Source organism: Talpa occidentalis, unplaced genomic scaffold, assembly GCF_014898055.3.
Source record: "Talpa occidentalis isolate TD23 unplaced genomic scaffold, MPIMG_talOcc4v2.1 talOcc4.17, whole genome shotgun sequence".
Classification (NCBI taxonomy): Eukaryota; Metazoa; Chordata; class Mammalia; order Eulipotyphla; family Talpidae; genus Talpa; species Talpa occidentalis.
This window is the reverse complement of record NW_023601754.1, coordinates 10465736-10492848: the sequence shown is the minus strand read 5'-3', so window position 1 is coordinate 10492848 and position 27113 is coordinate 10465736. Positions and strand designations below refer to the sequence as shown.

Genomic DNA, 27113 nt, shown 5'->3' with positions numbered 1-27113 from the left:
ATAAAGTTATATAATATAATAATAGTATAGTATAATAATAATAAAGTTATTTTTTAATAATAAAATTCTGTTCTTCCTCTCTTTATTATAAGATTTGCAGCAAGTTATGTAGCATCTGTGAACATTTCTGAATGTCAGTTTCCCTATCTGTAAAATGGTGTAATACTAGCATTGACTTCTGAAGGCTGGTATGATAATTAAATGAGCTGATACCCTTAAATCACTTTGCACAATGGCTGGTGCATCATAGTAAGGGTCTGATAAATATCAGTTTGGTTTTTTTTTGTTTGTTTATTTTTTGTGTGTGCTGGGGTGAAAGAATTCACCAGAAACAGAGTGGAGAACAGAAAGGCAGATTTGTTGAAATACATTGCTAAGAGAAGCAGCAGGTGAGAAAGGAGAGGTCTGCTGCCAATATCAGTTTTCTTCAGGATAAATATGGTAACCGCATGTCAGAGATGAAAAAAAAGCAGTTGAGTGAAATTAAATGATCAGCATCATTTAATGATCTCTCATCAGCAGAGCCCAGATTCAAATCTAGTCCTTCGAACTTTAGATAAATCTTTTAGCCCATTTAGCAATCACTTCATGAACATGCTTCCTGACTCTTTATGACACTGTCCTGAGTGTACAGAATCTATAGCACACGCTTCAAAAGAGACTGTCCCTACTTTCCAGATCATTATAATCACATTGAAGAAAACTAGATTTTTTTTAAGCCTTAAATTTAAAAAAAAAAACAAACAGCCAGTAATGTTATTACTCAGCATGTTAGTCCCTGTCCCCCCTCCCCCAAAAAAGGACAGGAAAATAGGAAAATGACAGGTCAGAGCAGTGAAAGAGCGCTTTTGGAAGGCATGGCATGTCAGTTGAGATCGTGGGACTGGAGGGGGATTCCCTCATGGGTTCAGATGCAGAGGGGTTGTTAAATGACTCATCAGCAGCTGAAGCCGTATGACCTTACAGCAGTTGGAGTAGACCGTCTCTGCACAAATGTGGTCAGCATCTTGCACAAGGAATACTTCCTGCTTCTCCACGTTGCCAGAGACCTCTGCCAGACGGGCGAGTAAAAGGGGACACAACCCTGTATGAAATACAGTGATGTGAGTCAAAGAGGCAGCCCCACTGGCCTGTTTTGTAATTGTTTGAGTCACTGGAATCTATAAATAAGCCTGCAAGTCAGAAAGAAATTAGTTCCTTGGTTGTTTATGTAATGTTTTTGCAAAAAAGCATTTTTACAGTTCTTTTTAAGCATGGTCCCTAATCAAAGTATATTCTGGCCTAAGAAAAGAATTTAAGAATCCTTCAGTTATGACAAAAGCCAGGAATGATGTAAAAATCAAAATTTCAACAGGCAACTCCACTCACTTTTGACCAAGAGCATTAGGAAATCTGTATGTTCCTTCAAGGAAATGCTAAGGCCCAAAGGCTTTAAGGCTCAGCCAAGCTTCCTCTTGTTTTAGAGATTTTTTTTTTTTTATAGAGGCATGTTTTTCTTTCTTTCTTTATTTGTTTGTTTGTTTGTTTATACATGCACTGGGTACAGTCAGAAGCGCGGGAGGGTGAGAGAATTCACCAGAGCCAGAGCGGGGAGCAGAGCAGGCAGAAGGACCGAAGTACACTGCTGAGGGGAGCAGCGGGCGGCAGGAGAGGTCTGCGCGCCATGCGGGACCCTCCTCCGGTGGCCGGGAAGCAGCCCGGGATCGAACCGGTGCCGCAGAGGCCGCGGGCAGCTTTGCAACCCAGCGCTCAACCGCTGCACCACCAGGGAGGCCCTAGAGATTTTTTTTTAAGAGGTAGCCCAATGTGCCACCTGAGATGTTTTATTGTCACCGATTTTCTTTTTTTGCTCTGTAGTTATATTTGGTTTATAAATGATTCTGCATTAGGCTGGCACTTTGGAAATGGAAAATCTCATCCATGTGAAACTATGACCAGCTCATACCGCAGTCTGAGGAGATAGTGCCATTTTCCCACTCAAAACTGAGGTCAAATAAAAAATACAGAGAAAAATTTAAAAGAGAAAAGGCCCTGAAATTAAAACAAACAAACAAACAAACAAACAAACAAACAAAACCTGAGACTGCTAGAGGAAGACGCACTATCCAGATCCAGAGCAAGGCTTCTGACTCACTGCGTCCTACTCAAGTCACTTTATTTCCTTAACAAGGGCACCATCATTTGACAAGAAGGATCCAGGGTAAACTGGTTTTGTTTTCCTTTAGGTGCATAGCTTCATCCTTGTTCCTCTAAAATCAACCTTACAAGTTGCTTTAAAATTGGCCTGTGAAGGTCTCCTGGTGGCACCCAGGGGTTAGTCTCACTCAGCACTATCAAGCGATCTGCCAGCCGCACTGGCATGAGTTCGATCCCTGGCCAGGGAGCTGACCCACATGGCGCAGCAGACCTCTCCTGTTTTACCTGCTGCTCCCCTCAGCAGTGTATTTCAGTCAGTCTGCCTGTTCTGCTCCCCACTCTGTCTCTGGTGAATCCTCTCAAGCCCCATACCTCTGCCTTACACCCCAGTTCTTGAATATATAAATAAATAAATCTTCTTTTAAAAAATTAAGTCAATTTTATCATAGCTAAGTTTCCTTCTTGTTGGAGGTGTAGTTTCTTGTGTGTTCCAGAAATTATCCTTAGGAGTGTCTATAGCCTTTGCTTTGCCAACTGTGGCCTCATTAAAGAATGAGGAAATCTCTTATCTTTAAACCTGGAGATACTACTTGTGGAGGATGATTCCTTCATAAAATTAAAATACTCTCCAAAAAAAGAAGTGTGATAGATTCAAAGACTTAAGATACATATCAAATACATGCATATAATCATGGAAATTTATTTCAACAAAATAACTAAAAATGAATTTTTGAGATATCACGGAAAATTGAATGGATTGAATTAAAAAATTCTTTTTCATTGCCTCGGGCATCATGATGACATTATTTCATATTATAAAAACAAAGGGTATGTAGGGCCTCCCCGGTGACACAGCGGTTGAGCACTGGGTTGCAAAACTGCCCGCAGCCTCTGCAGGGCCGGTTCAATCCCCGGTTCAATCCCCAGCCGCCAGGCAAGGGTCCCACATGGCATGCAGACCTCTCCTGCTGCACCTGCTGCTCCCCTCAGCAGTGTACCTCGTCAATCTGCCTGCTCTGCTCTCCCTTCTGGCTCTGGTGAATTCTCTCACCCTTCTGCGCTTCTGACTGTACCCAGTGCTTGTATAAATAAATAAATAAATAAAAATCTCTTAAAAAAAAAAAAACAAAGAGTATGTATTATAAGTATACACTGAAATATTTACAGGTGAAATTATGCAAAGATTGAGATTTGCTTCAAAATTTTCTCTCAAAAAAAGTGTTAGGAAGCAACAGATGAAAAAGAAGAGCAGAATGTTGATAAATGGTGAAAGTGAGTGATGAGTACATGGAAGTTCATTATATTCTATTTCTGTGTATGATTAAATTTTCCACAATAAAGTCTTCTTTGTTTTATTTTTAAATCAGAGGACTTGCATTCTAAGAAGCTGAGCAATACACAGGTGTGTTTCAAACAAATAATTTCAACAGGAAAATCAGCATTAACTATGAAACATAAAATCTTAAAAAAAAGGGTTCCTGGAGTCAGAAATACCTTGAAAGGTACAAAGAATAAAACAATTTTCTCTATAGCTCATCCTAAAGAAACAAAGTAGAGATAGTAATGCCAGTAGCTCTCTAGTTCTTACTACTTTGACTTCCCTCGGCTTATATATTCAAAGTTATGAGATTTTTTGAAACATGGCTATAAATCACTGTACATTACTTCTAAATCTGTCCAGCTCATAAAAAAAAATGTGCTTTCCAGTCTATATTATTGTATTGGCAAGTGCTCAATGGAAAACTTGAGCTTCATTTTTCTCATGAGTTTAGCATATAAATACATCAAATGTCAGTTAAATGATAGCAAACATGCCATCTGACTTAAAAAACTTCATAAAGGTTATTCTACCAGGGCCTCCCTGGTGGCACAAGGGGTTAAGTCTCAGCACTAAGAAACTATCTGCAGCCAATGCAGCACTGGGTTCCATCCCAGGCCAGGGAGGTGACCCACATGGTGCAGCAGACCTCTTCTGACTTGCCTGCTGCTCCCCTCAGCAGTGTATTTTGGTAGATCCGCCTCTTCTGCTCCCCCACTCTGTCTCTGGTGAATCCTTTCTCTCTCACACACATGCACACACACGCACACACACACACCTCTAGCCCACATCCCAGCTCTTCTATGCTTAAAAATAAAGGAAGAGGGCCCCCCTGGTTGCACAGGGGGTTAAGCACAGCATTGTGAAGCTATCCGCAGCCTCTGCTGTATGAGTTCGATCCCCAGCCGGCCAGGGAGCTACCCACATGGCGCAGCAGACCTCTCCTGTCTCACCGGCTGCTCCCCTCAGCAATATATTTTAGTAGAGTCACATGCTCTACTCCCCCTCTGTCTCTGGTGAATTCTCTCACCCCCCACACCTCTGGCCTGTACCCCAGTTCTTGCAAACATAAGTAAATAAATCTTTAAAAAAAAAAAAAAAAGGAAGAGGGCCTCCCCTGGTGGTGCAGGTGGTTGAGCACAGCACTGTGAAGCTGTCCGCAGCCTCTGCAGCGCAGGTTCAATCCCGGCCAGCTGGCGAGAACCCCACATGGTGTGGCAGACCTCTTCTGTCTCACCCGCTGCTCCCCTCAGCAGTGTATTTCAGTCAGTCTGCCTGTTCCGTCTCTGGTGAATCCTCTCACCTTCCTGCACATCTGGCCTATCCCCTGGTTCTTATATGCATGAATAAATAAATCTTTTAAAAAAATGAAGGAAGATGTATCAATTTTAACTGAGGCATAACCATCAAGACAAAGAGGGGCCCTGCTGTATTCTAGTAACCCTCTCTTTCTTTTTAAAAAAATACTTTTTTTTTCCATTTAAGGAAACTCAGGCAGAGGAAGATAAAGAAAACAACCTGGGGGAAATGTTTTGAATCAGGACTCTGATTTGAATGATGTCGGAGGAGCAATTCATAGTCAACAAGCAGTACAGCAAGGCACTAACCAATCAGAATGGGTCCCTCCCTGAATGATGAAAACGTCCACTAGCCTGAAACACCCCTGGTTCTGGAGCTCCGTGTCCCAAGCAGTCCTGAATTATGTATGTCTGTGCGTGATGTAAGATGTGCAAAAAGTGGAAACTTCAAAGTTTCATTAACTTTCTTCATATGACTAGGCCAGCTATACCTAGGTATACATGTGATTTCTTGGTAAAGAAATTAGCTTCATTTCCTTAACTCTAGCTTTCTTATAACACTCTGTCTCTTGAGTTCTCTAGGACAACATCTTTATCCAAGTTGATCTGCCTTCAGCGCAAAATGTAGTTCCTAAACATTGTTCAGTCTGCACAAATTCTGTATTTTGAAATTGCTCAGCTTTTCTTGGATTTCTTTGTTTAGAAAAATATGTGTCTCTGGAAATGGTACTACCCAGAAGCTGACAATGCCACTCTCATTGGTTGAGCACAATTGGTCACATTCCTGTCTATGCTTGGCACACATCTCATTAGACACCTGCAGCAGAGCATCACCAAGAAAGATAAGAAAAATTCATCAAATTATGACAAACTTGCTTTAGCTGAAGAACCAGCAAAAGAACAAAATTCACTTTCATTACGTCATTGGAATTATGTTCTTAGAACATTAAAAATACCCACAACTGTGCCTGTTTTTGAAGTATTTGGTAAATATGAAACTTAGGACCTCTAATTCTAAACACCTTTTAAATTATAACATCACTACTCCCCACAAAACAGACCCCATTTCAAGTCTGATTTAAAAATTTTTTTTGGTTAGGTTTACATTTTTTACCACTGCCATAAAAAAATATATTTATTTTTGCTTAAAGACTAACAGAAGGGGGCCTCCCTGGTGGCGCAGCAGGTTGAGTGCAGTGCTATGAACCTGTCTGCAGCCTCTGCAGCATGGGTTCGATTCCTGGCCAGCCAGGGAGATACTCACATGATGCGGCAGACCTCTCCTATCTCGCCTGCTGCACTCCTCAGCGGTGTTTTCGGTCCATCTGCCTGTTCTGCTCCCCGCTCTGTCTCTGGTGAACTCTCTCACCCTCCCAGGCCACTGGCCTGTACCCCAGTTCTTGTATAAATAAATAAATCTTAAAAAAAAAAAAGACTAACAGAAGGAAATACTTTCTTGGTTACCTCTTACCACAGTATTGGAATCCTACAATTCTTTTTTCTTTTTAAAAGATTTATCTTACTTATGCATGCATACAAGAGCTAAGGTGTAGACCAGAGGTGGTGTGCAGGGCAGGGGCGGGTGGTGGTGGTGAGAAGATTTACCAGAGACAGAGTGGGGAGCAGAAAAGGCAGATCTACTGTAATACACTGCTGAGGGGAGCAGTGGGTGAGACAAGTGAGGTCTGCTGTGCCATGTGGATCAACTCCCAGGCTGGGGATCCAATTGCTTTGATAACTTCATAGTGCTGAGACTTAACCCTTACGCCACCAGGGAAGCCCGTAATCCTACAATTCTAAACAAGTAATACTAGTGATACCCTCACCTATAATTATGGCTCAGCCATTAAAACTGGCCGAACTTACTATTTTCAAAATAGGCACCTCTGACAGGAATCAGGCAGTTGCTTAGATTAGTGTAGATCCAGATTCAGCCAGAGCAGAATCCAGTTCTCTAAGGAAATCACAAAATTATGAAACTTAAAGGTAGCCCAGGGGCAATGTTCAAGATACATTGTTAGGTAAGTGTGTGTGTGTTTGCACAAAGAGATATAGACAAAGCAAGTATACCAGCATTCTTATCTCCAGATTTGGTGATTATGAATTCTTTTTTGTTTGTAACTTACAACTTTTTTCCTATACATTTATACTATCTCTTTACATCTTGAGGGGAAGACAACCATTTTTTTTAAAGATTTATTTATTTATGCATACAAGAGCTGGGGTATAGGTCAGAGATCCTGGGAGTGAGAGGATTCACCAGAGCCAGAGTGGGGAACAGAACAGGCAGACTGACTGATCCACACTGCTGATGGGAGCAGTGGGTGAGACAGGAGAGGTCTGCTGTGCTATGTGGGTTGCTCCCTGGCTGGCCAGGGATCGAACTCGTGCTGCCAAGGCTGCATACAGCTTCATAGTGCAGTGTTTAACCCCTTGCGCCACCAAGGAGGCCCCCCATTTGGCTTTTAAAATGGTTCTTTGGATGTACATATTCTCTTCAAGCAGGACTAATTCTCCTTTTGTAAATTAGAGACTTAGTTCTTCCACAGAGTCCCAGCAAACTGCAGTCCAATTCCTCCCTTACAAACTTCCAGTTGTCACTCCTGTGAGCCTGGGAAATGATGCAAATTTAGTCTCACTTTGTGACCTGGATTGAGCTAGACTGAGCCAGCAGAGCATCACAGGAGAGCGCCTAGATCTCCATGGCCTCCACGTGGTCCTCTTCTGAGATAATGTGCTCCACTGGGATCTGGGCTTATGCGTGTTTCCCAGCAGCCAGAGAGTCAGCCGCCTCCTTCCTGGCTCTCTGGGCCTCCCCAACTGTAGCACAAAGCACACATAAAGAAAAGCAAATGTGCAAAGGGGAGTTTGTTGAGGGAAAGGGCAGGTTACATGCTAGTGTGAAACAAACTTTTTTTTTTTTCTGCATAGAAGAACTGGGGTGTGGGCCAGAGGTGTGTGTGGGGGGGGGCAGAGGGTGAGAGGATTCACCAGAGGCAGAGTAAGGAGCAGGACAGGTGGATTGACTGTTACTGAAATACACTGCCGAGGGGAGCAGAGGGAGAGACAGGAGAGGTAGCAGTGATAGTGATGAGACTTAACCCCTAAGCCACCAGGGAGGCCCTGAAACCATGGTTTTATAAAAGCAAGTAAACAAAAATACACACAAAATAAACCAGATACACATGACGTGATCGGCATTTTGCTCTAGGTCAGCAAGTCTCAAAGTGTCATCCCCAAGTGGACACCATCAGCAACATCAGCATTACCTGGGAACTTGTTAGAAATGTGCATTCTCTGGGCCTCCCCGGTGGCGCAGCGGTTGAGCGCTGGGTTGCAAAGCTGCCCGCGGCCTCTGCGGCGCCGGTTCGATCCCCGGCTGCTCCCCGGCCACCGGAGGAGGGTCCCACATGGCGCGCAGACCTCTCCTGCCGCCCGCTGCTCCCCTCAGCAGTGTACCTCGGTCCTTCTGCCTGCTCTGCTCCCCGCTCTGGCTCTGGTGAATTCTCTCACCCTCCCGCACTTCTGACTGTACCCAGTGCTTGCATAAATAAATAAATAAATAAATAAATAAACAAACAAACCTTAAAAAAAAAAAAAAAAAAAAGAAATGTGCATTCTCAGGGCCCAACATAGACATATTAAATTGGAATCTCTGGAAGTAGATGGAAGGCAGCAACTTGTGTTTGTATAAGCCCTATTACCTGTTATTAAAGTTGCGTACTATTGAGCTTTGACAGGCAATCCTTATTTTATCCTACCAGCTTACTTTTAGTTTCTAAAATGTCCAATAGTAAACATTTATTAGCATTTTTAAAAGTGAAGGATGGGGTGTTTTGCATTTTTTTTAAAGATTTATTTATTTATACAAGCACTGGGTACAGTCAGAAGCGCGGGAGGATGAGAGAATTCACCAGAGCCAGAGCAGGGAGCAGAGCAGGCAGAAAGACCCAAGTACACTGCTGAGGGGAGCAGCAGGCGGCAGGAGAGGTCTGCGCGCCATGTGGGACCATTGCCCGGCAGCCGGGGATTGAACCGGTGCTACAGAGGCTGCGGGTAGCTTTGCAACCCAGCGCTCAACCGCTGCGCCATCGGGGAGGCCCAGCTTTGCATTTTCAAAAAATGCTTTCATACATACAGTTCCATTTAATTCTCAACACACCAGTGTGAGGCTTATATTCTTTTTTTTTAATTTTAATTTTATTTTTCTATTCCCCATACAATTGCAACCCCCTTATTTTGACCCCAATCCTTCCTTTCCCCACCCCCCACCCCCCATGGAGTGTCCCTGGTTCATAGTTGTTTGTTGATTTTGATTTTTACTTTCTCATACTTATCCTTTTTCCTGGTCCCTTATTTAAGTTTTCTAGATTCCTGCTATGAGTGAGACCATCCGGTATTTTTCTTTTTCTTTCTGGCTTATTTCGCTGAGCATGATCCCTTCCAGCGCCATCCATGTTGCTGCAAATTGCATGTGTTTATCTTTTTTGAATGCTGAGTAAGAGGCTTATATTCTTATTTGCATTCTACAACTGAGAAAATTGAGTCCTAGAGCTTAAATGACTTGTTCAGTGTCGCACATTAGGAATCAGTGGTTGCACTGGAACTCAGGGCCAGATCTTCAGCCTGCAAAACCCTTTGCGTTTTCACCACCTTATGCCATAGCAAGTAGTCATGCTGGGGAGGTAGCAGATGCTACCTGTTGAAGGCAAATCCTCTGTGTTAACTAATGTCTTACTATCTGTGTCACCAATGAATCACTGAACTTGGATAAAGAAGCTTTCAGAAGTTACAAAAAACTAAACCTCCAAAAATTATATACCTGTCTACATACCTATATACCTGTCTGCCAGCCATACCCTAAAAATATTGCTCACCGCTTAATCGTGAAAAGACAGTTACTCTGTCGTGCAAAAAAACAAAAACAAAAACTCAACTTGAGACTCACTTGAATCTGAAATAAGTGCAATGCTCAGTGCTTGGGTGGTTGTTTTGCCAAGTGCAAAGTGGGAAAATATTCTTTGCTCTAGATATCTCAGGGCAAAGAAATCACAGTAGAACTGGACTTCAGATAAATACTGAATTGTTATCACACTATTACTAATATCTCTGCAAAGGTTTATTGTGTGCCCAGGTTATAGTTTACAGAACCCTGAAATGACAGATTCCTTTTCAAAAGGGATACATTTCAGTAAGACAGGGATAATTTGTTTCATTTACCTAAATCCCTCAAGCACTCCATTCAGTTTTTTCATTTGTAAAAGAGAATAAAATGTATCTGGATAGTAATAATTATCACTGGGTGGTTAGGAACACTGCATGGTGGGCATGCAATTTCAAATTCACAAGTTCTGTGTGCATCATCAAAGTCTTTTTCATCCTTCAGGTAACAGTAATGGGTACCACTGGGTTTCCTTAAATTTCACTTGCTTTGGGTACATCCTTTAGGTTCCTATTAGCCAAGCAATGCCCAAACATCCTCTGCATAACTGGCTAATGGGGGTCTCCCGGGTAGCGCAAGGGGTGTGTGTGAGAGAGAGAGGATTAAGTCTCAGCACTATGAAGCTATCAGCAGATACTGCAGCAGGAGTTGGATCCCTGGTCAGGGAGGTGACCCACATGGCGCAGCAGACCTCTCCTGTCTCCCAGCTGCTTCCTTCAGCAGTGGATTTCAGCCAGTCTGCCTGTTCTGCTCCCCACTCTGTCTCTGGTGAATCCTCTCTCTCACACACACACCCCTCTGGCCTATACCCCAGTTCTTGTATTCATAAATAAATCTTTGAAAAAAAGAAGTGGCTAACAGGTACTCTAAATTGGTTTAGAAGTTTGAGTAATAGCTGCCTAACAATAGGTTATAGTGATTTGTTATTAAATAATGCTATTTATCGAGCATTTAGAAAGCTGCATTTACATGGAATGTATTTTTTGTACCCACACACTTATAGTCAGCTATCATCAGTTTTGCAATTTATTGGGAGGTTAATGGCTCATGTGATCAATGAAATGAGCAAACAGCAAAAGGCAACAGAAAATAAATTGAACTTAAAGAAAGAAGGCAACATTTGTCAGCTCCTACCCCCACTCAGGAGTGTGATACTACTTGGCTGTCACCAGATAGAAGAAATAATTTTTTTTTGGTATATTTGAAAAAAGGTAAGGAAGCCCTTCCAGAAAAATTTTCCTGAGAGCTCAGCTCAAAGTTCATAGCTACTGTACATTTGAAAAGACTTGACAAGATAGTTTTTTGCCTGGGTGGAGAGAAGTATCTGGACTTCTGCTTGGCATTTAAAACATGTGGGAGCTGTTTTTACTTAAACGGTTTGAGAGAAATATAGATGCACCTGTCATTTGTGAGAATTACAGAGCTCCAGTGTTCCCTTTGCTCATAGATTTACTCCCCATAATAATATCTTGCAAAACTGTAATACATCATAGTTAATACCAATGTTGATATAGTCAAATATTGAAGAGTCTGCAAACTTAAGTGGTTTGATCACTATAATGATCTTTCCTACATTCCTGCAAGTCAAGAACATTCCTTTAAATTCCAAAGTTGCTAAGTGACATCTCAGGAGACAGAACATGGATGTGGGGTAGAGGTGAGGAGGGGTGGGGGGGTTGGGGAGATTGCACAGTGATCTGAGAGGCAGCATGTAATGTTGCCTAGAGTATCTACTCATATATCCCCAGGAATTTTTAGGAGATGGACAACATGCTGCAGGTTGAACCAAAGGCATTTAGCCTTGAAGGCACAGCTGCTCAAAAATCACCATGCTAAGGAAGGTTCACAGAGAGTTCTCAGTGTCATGAAGTGGCGGGGGGGGGGGGTGGGATCTGATTTTTCCACATCCACTTTACTCATTCACCAAGCCCTGTGTAAGGCATTCCTGACTGCTCAGGAATGGCCTGAATGCACTTGCTGCTCTGTGGACCAATTCCACAGATAAGACTCTTGCTATCCAAATAAGGGCTAGGTTTCCTTCAGTTTATTCTACTAGTCAGTGTTGTAAAGCAACTTTTGAGAGTTCTGCAGGAAGTTTCTGATAAAAATGGAAAGCCTTTGGCAAATGTCTGAGGAAGTAGACAAGCAAGGGGGATTCCTCTTCCTGAAGGACATATTAGTCACTTATGGGGAAATTATACTACCTCCTTCTAAATAAAATATTAATGAATTTGAAAAGGAAATCCCTAGTGGACTCTGGAGAGGTCACATAACATTAAAAGCATGTGAAAATGAGGACAATTGTTCAGAGAGGTAGATTAAACAGAAGCTTGAAAATGGCATATTTCTATGTTTGGGCATTTAGAAAAGCTTTTGAAAAATAATTGAATATCAGGCACCAAAGATAGTTCCTGTCCTAAAATGACACCTTTACATGATGAGGCATATTAGCAGGAAGATGTGACAGTAGGAAAAAAGCCACCTACTCCCTGTGTTATGACACCAGTAGTTTTCCAAGTTACCAGCAGTTCTCACTGGCTTGACCCTTTAATGTCCAAAAGATAACTGGGATAATTGTCTGAGCTCCCCATGCCTAGGCTACTAGCCTACAAAAATTGTCAGCAATGAGCTGGCCAGTGAGAAAACTCTTGACTGCTTATGGAGAAGTTTAACCAGCACAGCAGGGCTTTGTTGTCCTTGATAATTTCCTTCCAACAGAGTAGCTCAAGCTCTCCATCACACACATTCACTCCACACATCCAAGGAACTCCACAGGAACCCAGGGAAAGGGATGAGGTGGACAAAATGGTTGAAGTTTAACTTTTATTTCCCAAATACCTTTACCAATCTCTTTTCACTTCAGTTTTTAAAACTGTGGGAAAAAACCTTGGTGAAATAAAGTGAAGGACTTTCAGATGTGAGAGACTGAAAATAGCCAGCTAACACAAAGGCAAAATAGGTAAGAGTAGAAGTGAGTTAAAAGGAGCAAAACCAATCCGCAAGGAGAGTGTTTCAGTTTGGGATGTCTTTGTGAAATTCGATGACTATTTGTTGAGCCACTGTGTAAGAGCTTTGGTTTACTTAATAAAAATAATCTAAATAGAAAATTACTGATTCCAGAGAACAATACAGATAGTTTGGGAAATACAGGAATGCTTGGTTTTTAGTGTCTCAGGTAAAAACTACATTCATTTACTTATTTCGAGTATTCCTAGGGGAATCTCTACTGTCAATATGTACAACCAAAGAATTAGGATTGTTTGAAGGGTTCTAGAAAAAGGATTCAGCAGAGATATGAAATGCCATCCACCCACCGGGGATGGCAGCACCAAACCAGGAAATCATGTATTCCGCCAATCAGAACATGCTGTTTTTTTCAATCAGACACTCCAATGCATCAAGTCAAATGGATGGTAGTCAAAAAAACTTTTGCTTGCATCTGTCTTCGTCTGCTCTTTTGACTTTAACTGAAAAACCAGATCTCCAAAGTTGGCATCTTGATTTTGGAGAAACTGTCTATTTCAGATGGTCCAGTGATTTCTATCTTGGCAGTTTTAACATCAGTTTAGTGAGCTAAGCAATGAGCTCAGCCAGGAACTAGAAACCAGAATGCCTGCTAGCGTTGGCAATCACTGAATGACCACAGGACTTCCTTCTTAGTGAAATAGAGAGAGAAAATGAGTACATGAGTGTCATAAATAATATAGTAGCTTCTCTGTTTTACCCACTGTTGCAGGATATGTGTGTGTGTGGGGGGAGGGTCAATCATTCTGGCCATCCTTTGTGCCCATCCATATGAGAAAATATCAAAATTGAGTCTAGGGATTCCCTAGAAACAATCTTAAATAGTTTAATCTGTATTTTAACTTATTTATATATTTTTAAGATAATACTGTCACTAAAAACCCAAACAATAACAGAAGTACCTTGTGTTCCTTTTGACCAGCACCTAGTTCCAGTTTCCTTTCCAGAGACAACCAGCATTAACTAGTTGTTATGTAGCCTTCCATGACTTTCCTGTACAGATAGATAAATATATGCAACTCTAATGTTATTTGTCTTTCAACATTAAATACATAGTATTACAATGTGCCTATTTGCTTATTTTTCATTTACAATAGGTAGCGAGTTCTAGTTACATTTTATGTTCACCCCTTCATCAAATTTAAGCTCCTCATTTTGCAGAAGTAAAAACTCAAGTCTAAAGTAGTAAAAAAGATTTTCCTTAGGACTGACAGCTACAGATTCGGGACAAGAGAGCCCAGGCAGAACTTTACAAACCAAACGAAAATCAGTTCTTACTTCTTAAACTGTGTTCCCAGAAACTAAAAGGGGGCTAAATTCTCTTCGAACCCAATCTCTCCCACAATCACTACCTTTTTCTCAGTTGTTTTTCGTCTGTATGCAAAATTATTATTTTTTTTTTTTTTACTTAGCTGTCATCAAAGCACAAATTCAACTTTTAATTTTTTCCCTTAAATGAGTCCGACGTTCCTGCCTACTAACTCGCAGGGAAGGGTGACCTCGGGTTTCTTGAAAAGCCAGCCTTCTTCCCGCTGGAGCAAGCGGCTCCCTGCCGGGCTGACGCCCTTCTCCTAGCCTCTCCAGCCTCCCACCGCTCGCTTCACCTTCCCCAAGATCCTGGCTCGGGTTCTTTCATCCCCCTGGGGGCCATTACTCAACTCTTAAAGAGCTGCCACCTCCACTGTGGGTCTCCAGGGGCGTCGCCCAGGTCTCCCGGGCCCGGTCGCCTGGGGGCCCCCCCCGAGGGGAACTTCCCAGGCGGGGACTCCACAGCCAGGCCCGGAGAGTCCAGGAGACGCGGGTCGCTGGCGGCCAGCTCCAGGCCTCTGTTTGGGACACCCCAGAATTTACTGGAGTAGAGAGACTGTGGGGCCTTGTGGGGGTCGGGATGAGGGGGGGTCGGGATGAGGGGGGGGCCGGTGTCACCAAATGGCTCAGCCCCGTTCACGCCGCCGGACCCCAACGGAGGAGCTCTCGGCTTTCCCACCCGAGCAGGACCCGGGGCGAGGGACCCGCGGCCCCTCCCGAGCCCTCCAGGGCGTCGCTCCCGGCTGGGGCGGTGACGCAATCTCCCCGTGCCGGGGGCGGGGCGCGGTGACGCCATCTCCGGGCGCCCGGCTGGGGGGGCGCTGGGTGTGGGGCGGCTCCGGGGCCGGGGATGGCGGCGGCCGCGGTGGCCGCGGCTCCGGGACGAGCGGGAGGACCCCGAGGAGCTCAGTGAGATGGGCCGGTGAGTGTCGCGGGGCGCGGGGGTCGCCGGGCCGGCCTCCCCGGGGCCGAGCGGGCCTGGGATCCGAGCGCTGCAGGAAGTGGCCCCCCGAAGCCCGTTGCCCCGTCGAACCGGGGCCGAGAGCCGCGGACCGAGGGGGCGAGAGAGGCCGCGCCTAGACCCCCGCGGGCCTCCCGCTCCGGCCCGCCCCGGCGGGCGGCAGCCGGCCCCGGCACCCCCGCAGCGGTGTCCCCGCGGGCCGGGGTGTCCGAGCCCTGCTAGCGGGAAGGGGCCCCTGAACAAGGAAGCATCGCCCGCGGGGCCTCGCCCCTGCTCCTCTCCTTGAAGGGTCGATCCCCGCTCTCTGCCCGCGGGTTTCCAAATTCCGGGGCCTCCCCGCGTCGGAGCGAGAATTGCGGCTCCGCGGGAAGCCATATAACCCCTTAGTCTCTTCCGAGCGCCCCTCTTTCTGGCGGGCGCACCGCTTGCCCTCGGCGAATTCGGGTGCCGGGCAGGATCAGCCTCCTGGTTTTGTACTCTGCGGGCAGCGTGGGCGGCTTTCCGGAACCGTCCCCATTCCCCGGTAGCTCATTTGGGGTCCCAAGTTGCGTCTTCGCCTGAGAAACCCTGGTGGCGCCCCTCCAGAGGCCGGGGGTTCAGATTCCGAAATGTGTTTTGCGTGTGGGCACCCGGCGCCCTGGTTTGACTCTTTGTTCCACTGTCATCCCCACAGACCCGCGGGAATGCCTTTCAGTCCTTTCTTTCCGCCTCTGGCTAACCCCCCGGTGACCTGGAGGCAGGTTTTCTTTACAGTCTCAGTTTCGGGGAGCAAGGATCGGTATGGGATTGAGGATGGACACCCAGCCCCCTCCCCAACTACTGCTGGGAGTGAAGGAGAAAGAGAGCAGCTTTTCAGTTACTAGAACTGCTGGCAAAGAAGGGAGGCAAGGCCTGTGTGGTCTGTGTTTATGGAACTAAGAATATATCTTTACCCCTTGTTTTCCTGTGGGGACACCTTTTCCTGCACGTCTTTGCACCTTGCTAATCTTGAGATCATCGTTGCGTGGCGTTTGGTTTGAGGATGGCGATGTGCGGGTGGGACCAGGACGGGAGAGCGAGTGGTTTCTCAGAGTACTGAGCACTGACCAGCACCACTTTTCTGTGTTTTCGGAGATGACGGCCCCGTTCTCGATGCCTCGGGTTCCTGGCATGTGTAGATTCAGATTGCCATCATTTACTGTGAGCTTTGTTTCCCTGTTGTTAGCTTCGTGAGGACCAAGGTGACGTATTCTGTTTCTGTCACACCTGATTCAGCACTTGGTACAGAACTGTCACTCAGAAAATGTCATACACGCGCACAGGAGCCCATTTTTTTTAACCCTGAAAATTAGTTAATAAGGCTTCCCCTTGAGTGACTCCCCCTTGTCCTCTTTTTCTGCCCCAGAAACATAAATAATTGTTCTTTTTTCCTCTTGTGCTGCTTTTCTCGTTTTAAATAACCTCCACGCGCGTGTTTTCATTAGCTCAGAATAAAGCGAAATTGGTAGAATTGATTTTCCCTGCTTCCTATTTTCACATGGTCTCAACGTTGAGTCTTCCATTTTTATGTTTGCATTTAACTGACATTGGGATTGAAAGTAAATTTAACCTTTGGGTTAAATCGGTAGAAGTAAAGAAGGTAAAGAATGAAGAATATGATAGTAGGGAAAACAATGAAGCTCAACATTTGTAACATTTTTTCCAGGGGCGTCTTCCCATAGATGAGCGCTTAACCTGGCTTTTCACCTATTCATTTGCCGGGGCACTCTAGGTAGATATGCTGGACAAGAACAAGGCAGGGACTGGTGGACTTTAATGTCCTTGTGATTTTTGGAATGACCTCTCATGCTGACCCTGGGGAGTGTCAGAGGCGAGGTTAGTGCTTACTTCATTCCTGTTTCTGTCTTCTAGGCTCCAGAGCCAGCAGGGAGGACAGTGCTTCTTACTACAGCTTCTCAGAAGCACCACTGGAAGCTCAGGTAATAGTCGCTTTGGATACCTTGTTGCAGAAGAACATTTAAGATGCAGCAGTGACAAAACAACAAGAGTGTAATACAAATTTCTTTTCAGAGCCAAAGAATGGAGCCTGACTCAGAGAAATAGGTGACAAGCTCAAATGCACACTGAAGTGTTCAGATAGAAATACTTTTTGACAATAGACAAAAACATGTATAAAAGATGACAGTAAGAAGAAGGGGGAAAAGAACTTTCTTCTGCACCTTGCGCACCTAAAATAGGAATAAACAAGCATGCTCAGAGGAATGGAACCAGAATTTTAGGAAGTGGTGCCTAGAGCAAATTTATGGTGGAAAAGATGCCATTGGGCAAAGGAAAACAAAGGGGGAAAAGGGGAGTGAATGAAGCAGGCACACTGAAAGAGTCAATGAGAAGAAGGCCTGCCAGATCAGGGAACAAGACGTCTGTATGAGATCAGAAGAGCTTTGTTTCTCCTTGTTGGGGAGGAGGAGAAACACGTTGTGGAGCATGTTAGTACAAACACTCTCCCTCCAGGGCCCAAGTTGGAATGTGGTGTGGGGCACACAGAGTGCCACGGGGAAGGAAGATACTGATTTTCATGACATGGTTAGGGAGCACGGTCTCAAACAAGAGGTCACAGGAGACCTCAGGACTTACTGATACCTGGGTTCTTCAGGTAGTGGTGACAGGAGGCAAAGGAAGGTGAGAGTTTAAGTAGGCTTGGGATGGGGGTGGCGGGATGGGCACAGGTGAGGTCATAACCTCACCTAGGAAAGGAAGTGAGGATGAAGTCATACATTCAGGAACGAAGACAGCACAGGAGTCTTGGGTGGCAAAAGAAGACTCTTAGGACAAAGAGCCAGCAGCTCTTTGTTTAAATCCCCTTTAGGGGAGAAGGCAGAGAGTAAGCAAAGTCCCCATCAGAGGCACAGCTAGTCATGAAGCTCTTGTGTTGGTCTCTCTGGGGTTATCTGTGCATCGTTGGTTCTGGGCTCACCCCCTCGTTCTTCCTGGCTCCCGTTTCTGTCCCAGGCTAGATGAGTCGGGGGTCATGTCCTTGTCTGTCCCTGTCCTATACCTCTTCTTAACCAGCAGTCCCCTCTGTTACATCTTCCTCCACGGGCACAGTTCCTGCTGTTCCCTTTGATTTGGTTCACCTCTAGGTTACTTTTCTTTGCCTCTGATTTGTTCCCTAGCAGATGTGGGCGCCCCAGCCAGCAGCAGAGCGGGGTGCAGGGGAGCCACAGCGAAGCCCCTTCTGATGCCCCAAGGAGCAAGCCGACCCCTTCCAGGCTCCAGGAACACCACAAAGCAATATGAAACCTGTTCATGAGAGGAGTCAGGAATGCCTTCCGCCAAAGAAACGAGACCTCCCCGTGACCAGCGAGGATATGGGGAGAACTACCAGCTGCTCAACTAACCACACACCCTCCAGTGATGCCTCTGAATGGTCTCGAGGTGTTGTGGTGGCTGGGCAGAGCCAGGCAGGAGCCAGAGTCAGCCTGGGGGGTGAAGGAGCCGAGGCCGTCACTGGTCTGACGGTGGACCAGTATGGCATGCTGTATAAGGTGGCTGTGCCACCTGCCACCTTCTCCCCAACTGGCCTCCCCTCCGTGGTGAACATGAGCCCCCTGCCCCCCACATTTAATGTAGCGTCTTCACTGATTCAACATCCAGGAATCCACTATCCCCCAATCCACTATGCTCAACTCCCGTCCACCTCTCTGCAGTTTATTGGGTCTCCTTACAGCCTTCCCTATGCTGTGCCACCTAATTTCCTGCCGAGCCCCCTCCTTTCTCCTTCTGCCAACCTCGCCACCTCTCACCTTCCACACTTTGTGCCATATGCCTCACTCCTGGCAGAAGGAGCCACTCCTCCCCCCCAAGTGTCATCCCCCGCCCACTCATTCAGCAAAGCCCCCTCCACCTCCTCCCCGCCTGGGCCGCTGCCCCATCACCCGAGTACTCAGCCCCTGGACCTCGCTCCGGGCCGGATGCCCATTTACTATCAGATGTCCAGGCTCCCTGCTGGGTACACCTTGCATGAAACCCCTCCAGCAGGTGCCAGCCCAGTTCTTACCCCTCAGGAGGGCCAGTCTGCTCTGGAAGCAGCTGCTGCCAATGGACAGAGACAGCGAGAGCGGAATTTAGTGAGACGGGAAAGTGAAGCCCTCGACTCCCCCAATGGCAAGGGCGAAAGCCAGGGACTGGTGCCAGTGGTAGAATGTGTGGTGGATGGACAATTGTTTTCAGGTTCTCAGACTGCGCGGGTGGAAGTGGCGGTGCCGGCACACCGCGGGACCCCAGACACCGACCTCGAGGTCCAGCGGGTGGTTGGCGCCTTAGCTTCTCAGGACTATCGTGTGGTGGCAGCTCAGAGAAAAGATGAGTCCAGCCCCCTCAACCTGTCCCATCATACCCCTGACCATCAGGGTGAGGGGCGAGGGTCAGCCAGGAACCCAGCAGAGATGGCCGAGAAAAATCAGGCCCGAGGTTTCTACCCTCAATCCCATCAGGAGCCGGTGAAACATAGACCTCTACCCAAAGCAGTGGTTGTAGCCAATGGCAACCTGGTGCCCACTGGAACTGACCCAGGCCTACTGCCCATGGGCTCGGAGATCCTGGTCGCATCGAGTTTGGACATGCAGGCCAGAGCCACCTTCCCAGACAAGGAGCCAACGCCACCCCCCATTACCTCCTCCCACTTACCCTCCCATTTCATGAAAGGCGCCATCATCCAGCTGGCCACGGGGGAGCTGAAGCGGGTGGAGGACCTCCAGACCCAGGATTTTGTGCGCAGTGCCGAAGTGAGCGGGGGGCTGAAGATTGACTCTAGCACGGTGGTGGACATTCAGGAGAGCCAGTGGCCTGGATTTGTCCTGCTACATTTCGTGGTTGGCGAGCAGCAGAGCAAAGTGAGCATCGAGGTGCCCCCCGAGCACCCCTTCTTTGTTTATGGCCAGGGTTGGTCCTCCTGTAGCCCTGGGCGGACTGCACAGCTCTTCTCTCTGCCCTGCCATCGGCTCCAGGTGGGAGATGTCTGCATCTCTATCAGTTTACAGAGCTTGAATAGTAACTCAGTTTCTCAGGCCAGCTGTGCACCCCCGGGCCAGCTGGGTCCCCCCCGAGAAAGACCTGAGAGGACAGTCTTGGGACCCAGAGAGCAATGTGACAGTGAAGGGAAGAGCCAGCCATCAGGTGAGGGCTCCCGCATGGTAGAGCCCCCCCAGCCGGAGCCTGGTGCTCAGGCCTGCTGGCCAGCCCCGAGCTTCCAAAGATACAGCGTGCAAGGGGAGGAGGCGCGGGCTGCACTGCTCCGTCCCTCGTTCATTCCGCAGGAGGTGAAGCTGTCCATCGAAGGGCGTTCCAATGCAGGAAAATGAACCTCTCTCCCAGACCAGGACTGGGGCTTTCCCCCAGAGCTGGCCTCACCGTGAGCAGGCAGAGGATTTGCACACGCCGAGCAGGGAATGGCTCTCTTGACAGTGAGATTTGGGGAGCGAGGGGCGGCATCAAGGCAGCCGCCTGAAGCAGGGTCTGTGCTAATTACCCCATGGCATCCTTTCAGGATAGCCCAGGAGGGTGCTGTGACGGGGAGCAGCAGGCCTGGGCGGAGGAAGGAAGGGGGTGCACGCAAGATAAGAAACATTCCAAATATCAGGGCCTCCCTGTTCTTTCCTCTCCGCCCCTGTCTCCTGCAGGGGGGGAGTCAGACTTTGGAAGCAGGTGGCAGTGGGAGGGAGCGACGAAAGAGCCAAAAATGATGATCCACAGCTTATAGTAGCAGTTCAACTGTCTGAGGTTTTTTCCCTTTTTCTGTGGTGGGAGGACAGAAGGCCCCTTGGGTGGAAACGAGAGGGTTCCCACCCAGATCTCTTCTTTTGAGAGCTGTGCACTTTAAAGGGTAATTTTGTTCCAGATATCTGTGGCTGGGCTTGTGGGGGAGGAGCCCTCTGCCACCGGACTCCTCTTGAGCCTCTGCTTCAGCCCTTTCCCATCTCTCCTCACCAATCCTCCCACAAGGCCTCTAGCAGCAGGAGAGAGAAGCCCTTCCGCAGTCAGAGTGAAGTACTGCCTTGGCAGAGACCCAGTCACGGGATTCTGGGAGACACACGTGATGGCCAGGCCGCCCGGGCTCTAGGCAGGGCTTCAGGAAAGGTAGCTGACCTGACACAGCCCCTACTCGGCATGCCAGACCTGCTTCAGAATTACTGAATCTCTAGTTGGTAATGGTGACTTTGGAAAGAACCAGTGTACCGGTTCCCCCAGACCCCTGCCCCGCTCCTGTCTCTATGTTGTGCCTAAGTGCCTGCGCTGCCCCCCACCCTTCCGCTGCCCTAACTCTGCATGGTGTTTTGACCTGGGCCTAATTTGTAGCTGCGCTGCCTTTCCCCTTCTGCAAGACTGGTTTCGTCCACTCTGACCAAGACCTCTAGTTTTTGGTGTGTAGGGGTCTCTCTGGTTTCCTGCTCAGTTGTATTTCCTATTTTAAAACAAGAATCATGTCCCCTCCTCTTCTGCAGCTGACCAGCTTGGTGGAGAAGCCAGGAGGGAGCTATGCCCTGGGTCAGGGAGATACCTGGCCGGGCAGTGCCCGCGCCGGTGTTTTTACACAGCCCCCCCCCCCCCCGCCTCTCCCCGCAATCAGGCTTCTCCGAGCCATCCCCTCCCCGTCAGCCCTCCAGTTCTGAAATAGTCTCGATAACCTTTCAGTACCTGAAGTCTCTTAGGTTTTGTTTCGTGGTGGAGTATTCCTCTGCAAAGTATTCAATCTTGGTTGCATTTACCCCCCTATGTCTTAAACCCATATTTTCTTCACAACTTTAGCATCAGCTTGGACTGTGGGATTCTACTGGGTATTGAGAATTCGGCTCTCCCACCAGCTTTCAGGTGGGTGGGCGGGTTTTTGTTTGTTTTTCGGGGGTCTTTAGACTCTTGAAGCAACTCAGGGTATTGTCCACCCAGCTCTCTGGTGAGACTTCTCTAGGGTATGAACCCGGCATTTCCTTTAAAGATGGACGGGCTGAGGCCTGGCCTCTCGTCAGGAGTCCCAGACCTCTGAGGTCTGATCTCTGCTCTGTCGAAGACTTGAGGCAAGTCTTGTGACCTCTCGCTTTTCACTTCCTCCCCAGCTGCCAAATGGGGATAAATAATCTTACCTACCTCCTGGGGGGAGGGGGAGTTCTGAGAATGGACTCATTCTTAGTGTTCAGGTGCTAAAGGTTGTTCTCCTGCGGGAACAGAGTGACTGAGACTGGCTTGTTTGCTACAAGCCCCACACTCCGCGGCTTCATTCCCCGAGAGCAGTTACCTGGTCGGCAGGCCTTTGGCTGACCCGACTGCGAGGATGTCAGTCTCCCGTTCACCTCAGAACCAAACACTCAACCTTGTACACATTTGGGATCGTGTCCTTTCCCCTCTCTGACCCCCTTCTCTCTGAATGCTGCTTTTGCTGGCTTGTTTCCTACAGTGGGGGCTGCGGGGACTGAGTCTGGAGGAATCCTTTCAGATGACTGTCCCGGGAGAAGGCCCCCCATCTCTGGCAGCCCCGCACGCAACTCTTCACTAGGCTGTGTTGGCATGGGTTTCTCAGAAGCACCCTTCTCACCGACTGAATATAGTGACATCCGCGCAGTAGACATTCAAGGCATGTTCACGGACACCAACGGAGTTAGGCATCTACCCGGATACAGGCCACGTAGTTTAAATCAGTCACACTCCACTTCCCAGCCTGGTACCATCCACTTAATCCTGGAAAGAGAAAACCTTTTGCACCGGGGCAAGTCGGGCCCTGATCTTTCTGCTGCTGTTCCTCTTCCGTCTCTTGCTGGTGAAACAATACCAGCATCTCCCTTAATACCATGCTGTGCATGTGTAATATATGAATACTTGATTTTGCTGATTTGCTGAGCTGCAGAGGTGTCTTTTGTAAAGTCCGGTCTCCCGAGAAAAGCAGCTCTGCTCTAAACCTTGGTCGGAGCCGTGGCATTCCCCTCACCTTTTCCCTCGGAGTCAGTCTTTTCTTCCAGGCATGAGACTAAGAATAACGTATGGTGTGTCCATTCTTCCTCACAGGAGTTTCATAAGTTTGCAAGTGATCTAAGAGTGGTTTTCAGAGAGTGGGAAGCTGTCAGCTTTCTGGGAATGGGCAGGTGAAGGCCAGTCAGTCCCTTGGCAGGAGGAGGTCATTCCCAGAGCTTCGGGCTAGAAAGCAGGACTGCAGACGCTGCCCAGAATGCCCGAGCCGGTCGGGGAGCAGGGGGCCCGGGAGAGGATGGGCGAGGCAGCTAGGCAGCTAGGATCATCATTCCTGCCAAGATCTGTGTGGCTGGAGTTGGGAAGGGGCCTTGGCCCAAGGGCAAGTCTGGGTTGGAGCTGTTACTCGGCCGCCCGAGGGAGCGCCCCGGCAGACTGGGCTGACCCTTCTACACTCGTAGTCCCAGTAGCTCGTCACACCAAGAGCTTTGGTCTGTCCTGCTTTGCCACTGCTGCTGTCTGCTCACTGTCCTGCCTGCTGCCCTGTATAGCTCCCTGTCCTTCCATGTCTTTGGCCACATAGATGAAATCCAGGCATCCTGTCCATTCTTACCTGTGCAGGTGTTACTTCATAGCCAAGTTCTTGGGTAGAGAGAGCATGAAATGCTGCTGGACTGGTGAATCCAAAGGGATGTGGCTTCAGTGACTGCGGGGAGCTCTTCGGCTCCAAACAGCTCTCTGTCTTGAGGGAATGTTAGTGGATGATTTGTGTGAATTAACTTCTTTCCCTTGCGGTAACTTATCTCCTGTTTTTAAAAACAAATGACAGGAACCAGGTTAGGGCCTGTGTCAGCATTCCAGGGAGATTCACTAGCTCCAGTGACGTGGATTCTGGGATCGGGAGAGGGCCTGAAGTTCAGTTGAAATAGCCCCTCAAGTGGGGTGTAGTTTTACTTTTACCAATAGGCATCATAGGAGATGCACAGGGTGGTGGTGTGATTTTAAATCTGCAATAAACAGACCTATTGAAGCGCTGAGTTATCACACTGGAGAGGGAAGGTGGACATGAGTTGCCTGAGGAAGCGCCTGGGCCCATTGGAGTAAAGAGAACCGGAGTCATTGAATTGGCCATGGGAGATTAGGCCACAACCTTGTAAGCAGAGTAAACAGGGCAGAGGCCAAGTTTTAGTGAGGCTTCTTGGCCTCCTAGGGTGAAGTTTACTAGACCGCAGTGAAGCTACAATACTTTCCAGATGGGAAAAAGTGTACACTACAGTTGAAGAGCTAAACCGTGCTAGGTTGGATGTTGACCAGGAATCTATTAGCCCTTTGCTGGGAAGCCTTCACCCTCCAGCTTGCCTGGGCTAGGGCAGGCTTCCCACATTATGCAATAATAAAATAAGCATCTGGGTCTTTGCAGCTGTCAGTTGCTCTTTCAACTCTAGGATCCATCTTTGGGCCAGAAACCTGGTCTGGGCCTGGGATGACGCTGGCCCTTGAGATGCTAGAGCCGACTGCACTCTCTCCTTACTGCAGACTATGCACAGTGCCTGGGACGGAAGGAGAGCTGGTGCCGTTCGCCCCGCTGAGCCTCCCCAGCAGAACAGTAGTAATAAATGCACTTTTCACACTAAAGGTTTCTTAGTAGTTCTTCTGTTAAGCCTAGATCTCCCCCAGTAGGTTGCAAATTCAAAGTCTGTGTGATCCCAAAGCCACTCTACTGCAAGTGCCCGGCAGTGAAGATGGCCTCGAGTTGGGTTCCTGTCAGCGGTGTGTGGCAGCAGCCCTTGTGCCTTTACCTATTGTCAAACTCGCATTTATTTCTGTCTTTGACTGTCACGGGGACTGAGGCTCTTCAGAGAGAGAGAGAAAGCTGATGACAGTGGTTTTACACCCACTCCCTGGACAGGGAGTTTGCACGAAGTTGTGAGCTGTGAGTGGTTAGTGCATCGCTGGTATAGCTGAAGGCAGGGTTCAGCCCTCATTCACTTGATACTCACATTTGAGAGAGTCGATTGTGTTCGCGAAGAAGAGACTGACAGTACACGTGGCAAACTTGAAGTATTACAATACGGCTGTCCCCTGCAACCTTCCTAGTCACACACAGGATCCCTGTAGCCAAAACAGTGTATGTTCCAGCTGCGGAGAGCAGACTGCTCTCAGCTTGCACAGCACCTTAGGGGAGGGAAGAATATATGGATAGGGAATGGGGTGGAGAAAGGAGGACGGGAATGTCGTCATCCAGGTGGCTTTAGGGTCCTGAAGCGTGAGAAGGATGGCACTGGGGGGGTCTGGACGGATCTGATTTGTGTAGGATTCCCTGTAGATAAATTACTGATCCCCCAATTACTATCCCCAGTATGTAATGGCTGAATTAATATGTAATCAACTGCATTGTATCTAAAGCCTTAGAACTAGTCAGGTGCTCCCCCCACCCAATACCATTTCTTACCCTCTAATCCTACCTGATCTTTAACAAAGCATTAATAATTCTAAGGATAATCTCTATTTTGTTGTGCTTTTTTGTAACTGTTTTAAATAAATCAATTTGTACTGTATATTTGTACTTTTGTGAGATCCTTTTTGCTGTTTTACCATTTTAAGTCTCTGTACTTGGCTACACACAGATTGTATTTTTATTGTTAATGCTCTTCTTATGGATACCTGCATTTAACTTGTGGACTATGTAAACACAATATATATCAATATCTATATATCTATATATCTATCTATATAAACTACTAGCTTTTCTTTTTTGGTGTTTGCGCCTTCTTCCTATCCGAGCCTTAGAGGGTCGCCATTGGGTGGGCAACAGGAGCCGTCTGTGGGACAGCTTGTAATGGAAAGCAAACGGTGCCCCCCTTGCTGTGGTGGGCTGGGGCGGACCGTGTGGGCTAGTCCTAAAGCAGGGTCTGCACGTTCTTTTGGTGTGTATTTCAGAGACCCCAGAAGCCTACCTGTAGACAGATACTAGCACCATCTATCACAAAGTCCTGTAGATGCCTTCACTGCTGGCCTTTTTTCCAGTTACTTCCTTTCCTCAGGAATACTGACAAATTACAGGAATAGGTCCGCTGCAATCACTGCTGCTTCTAGCTTAGAGAGCCTGAAACACATAAATGTACTGAGCACTTGTTATGTGCCACAAACTATCCTAAGTGCATTATATACGTTAACGATCATTTGTTGCTAGTATTGTTTTCCCTCTAGTGGGTGGGGAAACCAGGACAGGTTATGTAACTTGCCCAAGTTACACAGCTATGGAATGGCAGTGCAGAATTTTTAAATCCAGGCCTGCAATTCCTAAATTTTATATTAACTGTTTGTTGTGAAAATTAAATGGAATGGTCCATGAAGTAATTAGAATAATCTTTGACACAATGTGTTCAGCCATTCTGAAACATCCCGAGTAGGACTCTGGCATGGAACTCTGAGAAAGGCATTTCACTCAATTAAGTACTCTTATTTATTTATTTATTTATTTATTTATTTATTTATTTATTTTGTGGGACCCTCGCCAGCAGCCGGGGATCGAACTGGCGCTGCAGAGGCTGCGGGCAGCCTCGCAACCCAGCGCTCAACTGCTGCGCCACCAGGGGAGGCCCATAAGTACTTTCTTTCATATGTCCAGTACTTTGTTAATAAGCCATTAATTTTCTTTGTATTTTTCAGAGCAGAAATATTTCACCATGTCTGGTAGGAATTAACCCGAGTCTAGTGGGGGCCAGTTAACAACACTAAATAGCCTTGAACCTATGGAGGTCAGAGAGGAGTCCGCGTTTCCTTGTTATGCTATTGGAAGAGGTCCACATTCCTGGCATAGTTATTTTTCTGGCTATCATTTAACTAGGGCATTTCCTTCTGGACCTCAAGATCTATAATTATCTAAACTATACACAACCTTTGGTGCAAGCTAAGGAAAGTTCCGTGCTTGTTCTGTACCATTACAGAAACTTTTTAGAAATGACCTCAGTTCCGTCTCTGCCACGGTCTGGCAGCCGTCCACACTGCCAGGAGGCAGCCGTCCACACTGCCAGGAGTCTTGCTGCTCCAGCCGGGGCCACTACTGAGCTCTCCTGTCACCGGACTCTAGATTTTGCTCAGTGAGTTCTGTTATCCTACCTTGGCTCTAGGGAATAAAGAAAAAGATGGATTTACCTCCTCTCTTCAACACGAGTTCCCTGGGACACGGGC

The 27113-nt window shown here is 47.3% G+C and overlaps 2 protein-coding genes across 3 annotated transcripts in view; one reads left to right on the top strand and one right to left on the bottom strand.

Annotated features, from left to right (window-relative positions):
- AP1G1 (adaptor related protein complex 1 subunit gamma 1) overlaps nt 1-14687 on the bottom strand; it is a 94154-nt gene extending 79467 nt beyond the window's left edge. Inside the window, exons 1-2 of the mRNA XM_054696973.1 lie at nt 14378-14687; nt 13621-13711 (exon numbers count right to left, since the gene is read on the bottom strand). The gene's annotated coding sequence lies outside the window, so the exon portion shown is untranslated. The remainder of the gene's footprint in view (nt 1-13620; nt 13712-14377) is intronic.
- A 183-nt stretch (nt 14688-14870) lies between these two features.
- ATXN1L (ataxin 1 like) lies at nt 14871-25668 on the top strand. Of its 2 annotated transcripts, none has more exons than XM_037516060.1 (3): nt 14871-14948; nt 16878-16945; nt 18143-25668. In XM_037516060.1, the coding sequence occupies exon 3, from the start codon at nt 18260-18262 to the stop codon at nt 20324-20326; it is 2067 nt and encodes a 688-aa protein (XP_037371957.1). In that variant the 5' UTR covers nt 14871-14948; nt 16878-16945; nt 18143-18259; the 3' UTR covers nt 20327-25668. The 2 variants fall into 2 exon arrangements, with proteins under 2 accessions (XP_037371957.1, XP_037371958.1); XM_037516061.1 differs by having other exon boundaries at nt 18140-25668.
- Nucleotides 25669-27113: the final 1445 nt, after the last annotated feature.